Raw genomic sequence first — 12,257 nt, 5'->3', positions numbered from 1 at the left:
TAGCCTTATTTCAAAAATCAAGTTATTCTGAACAAGTGTTTTGGAAAGTTCGAGTAGGTATCTACTTAGTGGTTTTGAAAAAAGTCACTGAAGTCTGAGCCTGACTTATTTTTATTCATACTTAATCAAATTTTTGTCTATTAAGAGTACTTAATAGACGATCTACGAACATAATATTATGTTACTTAATCATACATATTCATATTATAATATTATGTTACACTATATTATATTATGTTATTATGTTACATAATATTATGTTCGTAGAAATTACCATCTCCCTTGACACCACACCTAAACTGTCAAACAGAAAATTAAGTAAATTTTCCCAAGCGTCTTCCAGCATTTCTCGAATCACAGTGTAGCAATAGTCCAACAGGGTCTCTCAAACCACGCCCTGTTCAAATACTAACCTTTAAAAGCAAGCCTGAAACAGGATGCTTCAGCTAGTCAAATTAAAGTTACACGATCCCACCATCGACTAGGTGTAGGAAAACAACGTGAGGAAACCTGCAAGCCTGAGAGTTCTCCATGTGTTCTCAAAGCCTCGACAGCTCGACGGTTGGGGAGCAGATTGAATTCCGAAAAGTCGGCGGTTCAATCCCCACCCGCTGCACTATTGTCGTACCCATTCCTGGGACAAGCTTTACGCTTCATGGGAGGGGAAAGGAGAGTATTGGTCATGGCTAATAATATAAGGTGTGTGAAGTCTGTCAATTTGCACGTTGGCCAGCGTGGAGGACTATGCCCTTTTCATTCTAAGAGGAGGCCTATGCTCAATAGTGAGCCGGCAATGGGTTGTTTATTATGATGATTCCACGATGCCGACTCTTGTTTTAGGATTCGGCCCTTGCTATGCATGCACATAGCAAGGGCGCAGTGGTTATTTTCCCACTGTACGATTACTAAACTGTGTCATAAACGTGAGTTTGAAGTGTTCTTCAATTTATATGATTTAATATAAAAGCGTGCGAGCTCATTTAGTATTACCAACAATTTAGGTTATTAATTTATGAAAAGGTTGGACTATTGAAAGACGCTTGAAAGGAAGTTTAAACCTTGTTTAACCTTCAGCTGTCAAATAAATTTGCTCTCTACAAAATTATTTTATTAACGGGGGCCTCTCCGTACTCTCTCCATACCAACGCAGTTTGACTCACATTTGAATATTAACCAATCGAACTAAATGTGACTTTTTAGAAACGTTCTAAAAACTAATGTCTGCAGTTTTCCAGATTTCCGTCAAAATTACTAGTTTTAAAGCAACGCGGGTTTAAAGATTTATGTTTTGTATTCTGAGACTGTGTAGCTTTGAAACTGAATATTTTATACAGATATAAGTTCCTAGAACGAATCTGCAAAATTTCATTGAGTTTGATTGGTTAGAATTCAAAAGAGAGTCTAACCGTGTTTGTTTGGGCGCACTACAAATAAAACCCTCATAAGATATTAATAAACAGAGCATTTCTTCAGAAATATAAACTGGAACTCGAAACTAATTGAGACGTTTGTATTAAGTACGTAGTTACTTTCTTCATGAAGTATTTACCAGAGAGAGCTAGAGTGAAGGAACTCCGCTCGATCCTGAATCGACGACTGATGTAAAAGGAAAATAGGGCTACTTTAGAGCTTGTCAGTGACGTCGAAGCCTCAACGTTTTGTTAGAACTGTTATGAACTGTGGTATTACAAAAAATCATAGAACACTATATAATTTTTTTGTAAGATTTGTCGTGTACATATTTACGCAAATGATCTGACATAACCTCTCCATGCATACTTATCTACTTTGTGCTTAGGTCTGCTTATAATACCTATTATGTGTTTATTGGAATGGGAACCCATTTGTTGAGGGAACAGTGTGCTATTATTATCGTTCCTAACTTTGCCTTTGGTTTAGTTGCAGCAGTTTCTTTGTGAAGTGCTGCTTGGTTGCTATGTTAACCTCCTCTGTTTGCCTGCAGCTGTAGTCCACCCATATTTCGCTGCAAATGCAATGACCTAAATAAATAGCGGTGGACATAGACTCGCAGGCTAGGTGGAAAAACAAATTATAGTGTTCATTTTAATTCAGATCTATTCCACAACAGTTCCGCTTCAATGGACTGGAACGTAGATAAAACTAAATTCGTCAAATTTATTTTAAATTGTTTGCTTTAATAAATCACTTTGAAACAAAACGTAAAACATTGCAGATTTGTCTATAATCTGCTTATAACAATCAGTTATAACAATATGTACTATCAACGAAGTCGCGGCGCGGGAAGAAGTTAGTTAGTATCTAAAACGTGTCTACACTTTGCCGTCGAGTTTGATTGATTGATGTACAAATAACAACAAAACTAGGTTTGTATGGAGAGAGCTGGAGTGCGCTAGGGAAACTTCTCTCAATGAAAATAGCTCGTAATAAAACTCGTGAACTGCGTTAAAAACTGTCAAATTAATTACAACTTTGTCCGCTCCTTATGTTAAAACGCTTTCAAATGAAAACGAGGCACTTTGGGAATTTGTCAAATGCAATTTACGTGTTAATTATATTAGGGAGAGACGCTCTTTGTTTCTGTAAATTTCGCGTTAATATTCTACCTTTTTCTACAACTGTAGAATAGAGCTTTTGTTCTACCACGAACATTATATTTTTATTTCTTTGGAAAATCCATCGACGGTGTTCCCTCTAGAATCTTACAACATGGATTAATTCAAGGGTGGACCAACCAATTCTTGGCCGGCAACGCAGCGGCGGTACCTCTGGTGCTGCAAATGTTCATGGGCGGCGATAATCACTTAACATTAGGTTACCCGCATATCTGCTCGTTTGCTCGCTATTTTAATATTTTAAAAAATATGGCTTGCTCCCTTGCTCCTTTTAAGACTACCTAAACAATCGGTTTGGAAATCGGGTCGATTGCGGAAAATCTACATCAATCATTATTACAATCGCAATTGCTGTGATTGGCTGAAAATATTATTTTTGATTCAACAATTCATTTTAGCCAATAGCGACAGAGTGTCGGCCAATCAGAGGTGACTGCAATCGTCACACTCTAGCTGTCAATTTATTGTAATTGACAGATTCTTCTTAGAATACCTAATTTATTATGTAGTGTGTGTGTGTGCTGTGTTCTACATGTGCCCATCATACTCATCATCATTATCAACCGATGACGTCCACAACTGGACATAGGTCTCTTGTTATACTTCCACACCACGGTCTTGCGCGCGCCGCCTGAATCCAGCGGCTCTCTTCGACTCATTGGTCTGTCTACTAGTGGGACACATGCCCATTGCCCACTACAAAAAAAAATCTATAAATTATTATTATTATTTGGCATGGTGCCTTAGTCCTGAATTATTAAGCACTAGCTGATGCCCGTGGATTCGTCCACGTGGATTTAGATTTTTAAATTCCCGTGGGAATTCTCTGGGATAAAAAGTAGCTTACTAGTACTAGTAGTTACAAGAAATCACGCCGATCCATTGCTCCATTGCGGTGTGATTGAAGAACAAACCAACAAACAAACACACTTTGATAGTGACATGGGTACTGCTAATATGGGTAGTGATTTCTGGTTAACGTTTGATACCGTGGTGGTCCATGCAGTTGGCAGTCGCTTTGAGATCGACCCGTTTTGCGGTTGTGCCACTAATTAACGGTTTAATTGTTAACGCAACTACCCTCCCGTAATGACCCGTCTGCCGAGTTCGACCTAGGGGTTCACGGTTACATTGTCAAATATACCTACTAAGTACATGATGTGATCATCATCATCAGCTCATCAAGCTCACTACTGGGTCTCTGCTTTGAATGAGAAGGTTTGGCCATAGTCCACCACGCTGACCAACTAATACGGATTGACTAGATGATGATGATGAGATGATGATGCGGTGCATACATTATGCGCCGCAACAACTACAGGAAGTTACGGCGACTGCGTGCGTATATTATTTTGACGATTCATAAGCACTTGTAAAAATCTACTTGAATAAAAATCTATTCTATTCTATATACACACGGCGACTTCCATAATAAAACCACTGGACGCACGTTTCGCGCCGACACCGGAGCATCGTCAGTCCAACATAATTTACAGATTCTAACGGTCGTCGTCGACTGAGTCGTCGGGCGACTAGTCGTCCGTGCGTAAAGCTATTACTGAAGCGGCATTTTTAACCCCCGACCCAAAAAGAGGGGTGTTATAAGTTTGACGTGTGTATCTGTGTATCTGTCTGTGGCAATAAGCGATGGAAGTAGTAACTACACAGTAGGTACCTCATTTCCCGGCGGGACGTCGACACAAAACGGCGATTCACGCGCCACACCGCGCACGAGTCGGGGATTATTCATATTTCCGCGTGAACGAACAAAAATCCCGAATTATCAAGCTTCATGTAGCATTTTGATTTACGCTTCATTGACATCGCCGAATAAGAGTTACGTGAACTTTTTTATCGAAATAAACATCTTTTAGGATCATGCTTTTCGAAAGGATCTGGGAGACCATCGCATTACTAATTTCTACCATCACATGAATATTGGAGGCGGCATAACTTTAAAAAATAGGATTTGCCTCAACCTTATACGCATGGCTAAGGTTTGGAATACTCTTCCGCGATCTGTGTTTCCTACCAATTACAATCCTGGTATCTTTAAAACAAGAGTGAATAGGCACCTTCTAGGTAAACGCGTCCCATCTTGGACCACATCACTTTCCATCAGGTGTGATTGTGGTCAAGCGCTTGCCTATAGTGAATAAAAAAATAAAAAAAACCTCGATGCGCAGCGAGCTGAGTCCCTATGCAAAAGGACCCCGGATGGGTTCGAAACTACATCGACTACATACATAAATATTATAGCCGTTACATTCTATACTTAAAATACGACTCTTGATAATAAGATTCAAAAATTTGGGGCTCACTTTGCTCGCATTTTGTGATAAAATTATTATTTCATGCTCATTTTTGAATCTAGGAAAAAAAATGAGTATGTATATCTTCATAAGCATATATTACATAGTAAGAATAATATTATCAGGTATATATTGTCGGCAGCTTCCATAAAAACATTTACCTCTATATTTTATACATATTATTATAGGTATCTAATACAAATTACGTTTACTCTCATTCTAAGAAGTCTACAAAAATGATCCCGTGAAATTCCTTCACAAAGAACATGTTATTCCGAGCGGCTTTTCAAAATAGTAGGTAGTAAAGCATTAGAGAAACACACTTCAATCCTTGAATAAACGACTCGTGTGCTCGATAAAAAGGATTTCCCTTACAATCAAAGAGAAAGCCTCCATAAAGACGACGTCCTTTTGTGCTCCTACGAAATATTGAATCCACAAAATTGAAACACGAATTTACGTGAAGTTGATTTTCCCATGATACAAACAGCTTGGTTCGTGAATCGTGGGACTCCAATTGCTTATCTATACAATGGTAAGGCATTAAAAGGGCTCTCTCCGTCACTCGTTTCATACAATCGTAGTTCCAATTTCATTTGAATATTAAGCAACCAAAGTCCATGAAATTTTGCAGACATATTCTAAAAACTAATATCCATGTCTGTGGTGTTTTAAATTTTTCTAAAAATATGTAGTTTTAAAATTACAGGGGCTCAAAGATTTGTATGAAAATTTTTAAGACCGCGTAACTTTGAAACCGAATATTTCAACAGTAATCTGGAAAACCACAGACATAGATATTAGTTTCTAGAATATGTCTGCAAAATTTCATGGACTTTGGTTGCTTAATATTCAAATGAAATTGGAACTACGATTGTATGAAACGAGTGACGGAGAGAGCCCTTTTAACTTGAATATTCGAAAAGAACAACCGCCGATTTTCTTGCTAATTCTTTTCTGTAGGAACGGCATTCCGAATCAGTGGTAGATTTTTTTGACGATTCAAAAGTAATTTATTTGAATTAAAAAATACTGGTTCGGAATACCTTTCCTCTCGAGAAGAGAATGTCTGACAACGTGGTACCCAAAATTTATTTTCCTATCTAAGAGCTTTTCTATAAGAGATAAATTAGCATTTGATACAATAGTAGACACCACGCTATTGCAGTGCCAGTCTTTATAAGAGTTTTGGTTTAAATAGCCACTTTGTTCCCAGGTTGTCGTGATGGGCAGCAGCACCACATCAGACAAGACCATCAACACCAGCACCGACTCCGCCGCCACCGCCCTCACCTCCGTCACCGGCACCGATGACTCCATGGACGCAGAGCCCGACCTCATCGACGCAGACCCTCCCCAACCGCCGCCGCAGCCCCAACCGCCGGCAGAACCACAGAAACCACCCAGCACCGCCCCCCCACACTACCATCGAGCACAAAACAGCACAGAATTCGAACCCCCAGCATACGCCATCCCCCAATCAGCAACCGACACCATGGACTCTCCCCGACCAGGTCCAGCTAGATTCATCTTCGATGTCCCTTTACCCGACCCCAAAAAAAATGACAAACCTCGCAATAAAACCCAAGTTAGCCAAGCAGGCCTAGGCGGGCCTTCCACATCTATCCAAATACCGTATGACACAAAAACAGAGACACCGAAAAGTCCGAAAGCGCACCAAGTCAAATATGAAACGCATTTTGATTTCGAACCTGAAGCTGTGAAGAGAAGAGGCAGCGAACCGAGAATGAAGAATAAGCAGAAGAAAGAGAAGCAGGAGTATTATAAGGATGAGGTTGCCAAGTTGAGGAGACAGTTGGAAGGGACGGAAGTGTTCACGACGAACAGGAGAAGATCATCCGCCCACCAGCATTCTGTCCCACCGCCGTGTTCCAGAAGGCAATCAACAGGTATTTGTGAACTAGCCCATAAGACATTAAAGCTACCTACATTTCTTACGCGCTTCTCCATTACAAACGTATTACGCCTATTATTCTACTCTTTGTTGTTCTAGATCTGTAACTAAGCCATATATCGATTTTTCTCTCCATCTATACTAATATTATAAAGAGGAAACCTTTGTATTTTTGTATGTTTGAATTGAATAGGCTCAAAAACTACTGGACCGATTTCAAAATTTCTTTTACCATTACTTAGAGGGATTCTTCCAAATCCGTATAGGCTATTTTTTATCCCGGAAAATCAAAGAGTTCCCACTGGATTTTTAAAAAACCTTCATCCACGCGAACGAAGTTGCGGGCATCAGCTAATTATCTATAAATGAAAACAATTGATATAGTAGAAGTCCAAACTTGGATCAGAAGAAGTCGGCAGGAAACTCTACACTTATTCAACTCAAGAATGGCCATCCATCACTTATTAAAAATACTGCGAATTTCATACATAAATGAATAATTAACTTTCTCATTTCTCCTGTCACCACCAGCTGCGCAAGTCCACGTAACTGCCAATCCATTGGACTCTGCCTCGTCCATGCCCGCTGGGAGGACCACGATAGTAGTGCAGCAGCCTTCCCTGTCCCTGGACTACGGCGGCTGTTCCACGATCCTGGTGAGGGACGGTGAGGACGGAAGACGGAAGAGTAGGATATGCAGTGATCATATTCAACAGCTCTTGGACGTGACGAGCCAGTTCACGTCTGAGGATCTGCATGAATTCGATAAGAGGTAAGCTTCACATACGCACGATATAGGTTCTCTACAGGTGTGGTGACCAAAGGTAAAATGACTATTAATCTTCTAATCGTTAATGTTTTATTTTTATTTTTTACTAGCCGCGTGGATTTAGGTTTTTTGAAATCCCGTGGGAACTCTTTGATTTTCCGGGATAAAAAGTAGCCTATGTGACAATCCAGAATATTATCTATCTCCATTCCAGATTTCAGCCAAATCCGCCAAGTATTTTTGCGTGAAGGAGTAACAAACACACACACACACACACACACACACAGATGTGTGTGTATTAGTGTGATTTCTGAAGATTGAAAAGTCGGCAGTCATTCAAGAGTTATCTTATCGGCTAGGCAAACGCGCTCCAACTTAGGCTGCATCATCTCTTGCCTACTATGGAATACTAATTCAATAAATGCAATTTAAGTATGTCTGTCTGCCTGTTACCTTTTCAGAGCTCATCCCTTTAGTCAGCTAGTTTTATTCTAAATCGTTTAAATTTTAAAAATACTGTCCTAATCTCCGTTTTTTCCAAATGAATAGGGACTCGCAAAAATAAACAAGCCATGAATCTTTATTAATTCCCTTTTGTTAAGTTTAAGCAATTAAATTAAATTCCTTTTTTCACCTTAATCTGATTGTCAGACGCCTTGCAAACAAAGGCCAGGGAAACTTTATTTTATTAGCTGAGAAATTTAGGCATTTATCTGTTTATCTCCCCGACTCAACGCTCTGAAACTGCTATTCATTTTCAGGGTTGTCACTTTTCAAAGGTTCTTTTAAATTCCATTACAAGTTAGCCCTTGACTGCAATCTCACCTGATGGTAAGTGATGATGCAGTCTGAGATGGATGCGGGCTAACTTGGAAGGGGTGTGACAGTTTTATCCAACCCATACCTTTATCGGTTTCTACACGGCATCGTACTGGAACGTTAAATCGCTTAGCGGCTTTTTTACAAATAATTTCAGATAACAAGTAGTTATCTGAAATTTGTAATTAATTGTAATTGAATTATTTGTAAAAGAAATGGCGTGTCCAACCCTAAGTACTTTGTCTCGTCCATTTTTACCAATAATTCCTTTTTTATTTCGTCTTCCTCTCAAACGCCATCTGGTTTGTATCTTTTGCGTGTTTTTTACAATATTCGCAAGCTATGATAGTCCACAAAAAGTTCCTTTAAACATTTAATGTCTTCCAATTATATGTTCTGAATTGTAATGTTTCGTTAATCCTATTTTAATATTAAGTATAAACGCGAAAGTTCGTATGTATGGATGGATGTATGGATGTTTGTTACTTATTTTTATACTTTTTTTTTATATACAAAGGAATGGGGGGCGTTCAAAGTTGCTAGTTTTAGACCATTTTTATGACGGGACGGTAAAAGAGCGATACCCGACCCACACTTGCCCAGTTTTTTACACTTGTTAGCTTTTTCAGCCGCTCTGAAGCTTTTAAATAAACGGAAACGGATATCAGCCTGTCTGAAATAAACGGGCTTTTCGAGGAATCAGACAAACGACGTCGCTTTAAACTCGTTCGTTTAGATAAGAGTTATCACAGAAAATAGCAGAAAAAGGACCTAGGTATTTTGTTTTTATTTTAGGCCGCTTGCATCTTTAAGGCACTTTTGGTCTTAAAATTTGGTTGGCAAATGCTGAGTGGAGTCCATTTTGGTACCACAGACCACGCATCTCATTTTATATTTATTTATTTTTATTTATCTTTTATAATCGAATAAACAGTTTTTCTTTCTTACTTTCTTCTTTCTTTCTAAAATATATTAGTCGGAAGAGTTTTTCAGTTTTTTTGGAAAAATATAGGAAAAGGAAGATAAGTAGAGAGTAAGTAAAGATGTACAGATAAAGTGAGGCGCGCACTTTATCATCATCATGATCAATCCATTGCCGGCTCACTACTGAGTACGGGTCTCCTCTCAGAATGATAAGCATGTGGCCCAGAGTGCATTGGTAGATCACTTTATCATAACCATCATACACAAATACACAAGCTGTGTATAACACGAGGTCAAAACATTGATAATAATAATAGATGCCCCTTTATAACAGTTTGCCAATTTTTAGCGTGCAACATTAATGTCAATTTATCTAATTTTATCAGTTTGGTAAAAAGACCCATTCTCTTTTACATTCATCGTTCTTTTATAACTGAAACATATTGTTACCTTATGTAATTATAATAATTATTGTATTAACATTGCTTTCAAGTTTTATTATTAGTAGAGTTGGAAAAGCTCGTAAGTAGTACTTATTGCTTTTATCAATTTCTAAAAGAAATTGCGTAATTGTTCTTTGGTTTTATCAAAACAATAAAACATTTTATACGTGAAAAGCTTAGTTTTACTTTATTACAGTAGTTTAGCATCAAGGGACGGCCACCAGGGGGCGCTGTGATCAAATTATTTCCCGCAATGCTTCGAGTGAATTCACAGTGCGTGTCTGCTTGCGATTACATGCGCCCAAACGGCGTCCAACCCCCAAACGGACGCTTAAGCTAACCTAAAAATACAATTTGTTTCTTCTTAATGACCCCAGAGCGGCGATAGCCTAGTGGTTAAGACGGGTCAGGGGTTTGATTCCAGGCACGCATCTCTAACTTTTCGGAGTTAAGTGCGTTTTTAAAAATCCCGTGGGAACTCCTTGCTTTTTCGGGATAAAAAGTTGCCGAAGTCAATTTCCGCGGCGTAAGCTACCTCTGTGCTTTTCATATAAGTCGGTTAAACAGATGGACCTTTAAGAAACCAGTTGGAACTCTTTGATTTTCCGGGATAAAAAGTAGCCTATGTCGGCCCCCGGGATGTAAGCTAACTCTGTACCAAACATTAAAATCGGTTCATCGGTTGAGCCGTGAAAACGTAGCAGACAGACATACAGATAGACACACTTTCGCATTTATAATATTAGTATGGAAGTATGGATGGATGGATAGTACGGATAATCGCAATATCCACAATGCAATGCTGTTCAAAGAAAATGACGCTCGAATTATTTTATTCTTGTCAGATAAAAAATGTTAATAATGAAGCAATTTTAACGAAAAAATTGAAAAGAAACTGAAGTGAAGCAAAATTCTCCACAAAGGCTTTAATTTCAACGTTATTGTTTGAACCCGGGAAAGTATTTTCGCTAAGGAAGGTAATTTATACAGTTTTTCTTTTTTTACTATTATGGTTGATTCTATTGTTCCGTAATTACTATAAATCAGTACTTTTTTATAACTAGCTTATACTCGCGACTTTGTCCATGTGGACTGCACAAATTTCTAGGCCCCATTTTAATTGTCAAAAATCTTTTTATTTGAATTTTCAAAAATCCTTTCTTATCGGATGTCCACGTCATAATACCTAACTGCTTGCCAAATTCTAGCCCGATCCGTCCAGTAGCTTGAACTGTGCGTTTAATAGATCAATCAGTTAATCGGCTTTTTCTTTTAAATGTTATTTAGATAATATCGTTTCTTTGGATTAGCCCTCTTAAAACCCGTCTCGTGAGAGCTAATTTCATATCGTTCAAAAATACGTTAGCAAATGGCGGATCAATTGTAGCTAAGCGTGAGAAAGGCGCAGGTGAAGCCAACTGTAATCGCCCCTGTATTTCTGATTTATACCTAGAACTATACCCACAACGGTATTTACAGAAATAGAACGAACCACGACTCTGTGGCCTCTACCCAATTATTATTCCAACCAGCAAATACCTTGGAATATCTCTCAGAAACGTGTTTAAACCTTAAAACTTTTGTTATTACAAACTTGCAATGTTTGTATGTTAGTTTGTTTGCTTAAGGAAAGCCTTGTAACTGGATTAAGAACTGCTTCCTCTTAATATCATACATAAGCGTACATAAATAAGTAAGTATGACCTGATTAACCGATATCCTGTTGGGCTGGATTAGCTCTAGATAAAAAAGAGTCTTCAACGGTTCATAGTTATACAGACACGATAGTCCGCTACACTGGCCAAGTGCCGATTGGCAGAAGTTTCATATTTTCATTTTATTTAGTTATTCAAACCCAAACAGTTAATACAATATTTAAAATTAATAAAATTATAAAAAATACTACTATTATATAGATATTTCCTTCAATATTCACAAAGGTGTGTGAAGTCTGCCAATCCGCACTTGGCCAGCATGATAGACTATGGCCTAAACCCTTCTCATAATAGAATAACACGATACTATTTCAAATAATTAATACGTTCATTTTCTAATACAAATAAAAAGAAAACATCGTTTCCTCAGTCAACGTCGTCAAGTAATTTATGCCTGTATTTCCGTCGACTAACTGTTGCATGCCACTATTAAAATGTATTTATTGCGCTTTAGTTTATAGCCACTTGTAAGCACTTCTTGAACACGCATAGCTTTGCAAACTACTTTGGCAACATAAGTCACTATTATTTTTCTTTCGGTAAAGGTAAGTAGGTACCAACAAGTAAATATTTTCAAATTATTTTCAATGCAAAATGCGCTTGCGCTTGATTAGAACCGCTTGGTTCTCATCAAGTGGAAAAACCAGTCAAGTGCTACATGAAAGCTTCCGTATCCTCGTACAAGATATAAGACTACTACTAGTTATCAATGGGACGTCCCGGGTTCGATTCTTGGCAGGGTTTGAAATTTTGTGATTTCTAGATC

At 38.3% G+C, this 12,257-nt stretch overlaps 1 protein-coding gene across 1 annotated transcript in view; it reads left to right on the top strand.

Annotated features, from left to right (window-relative positions):
* LOC123865020 overlaps nt 1–12,257 on the top strand; it is a 191,027-nt gene that overhangs the window by 164,244 nt on the left and 14,526 nt on the right. Inside the window, exons 5-6 of the mRNA XM_045905836.1 lie at nt 6,123–6,816; nt 7,353–7,593. Of these exons, the coding sequence (XP_045761792.1) occupies nt 6,123–6,816; nt 7,353–7,593 (935 nt within the window). The remainder of the gene's footprint in view (nt 1–6,122; nt 6,817–7,352; nt 7,594–12,257) is intronic.

The sequence above is a fragment of the Maniola jurtina genome, chromosome 5 (genome assembly GCF_905333055.1).
Source record: "Maniola jurtina chromosome 5, ilManJurt1.1, whole genome shotgun sequence".
Taxonomy (NCBI): Eukaryota; Metazoa; Arthropoda; class Insecta; order Lepidoptera; family Nymphalidae; genus Maniola; species Maniola jurtina.
The sequence above is the reverse complement of the archived record's forward strand: the minus strand, read 5'-3'. Positions and strand labels throughout refer to the sequence as shown.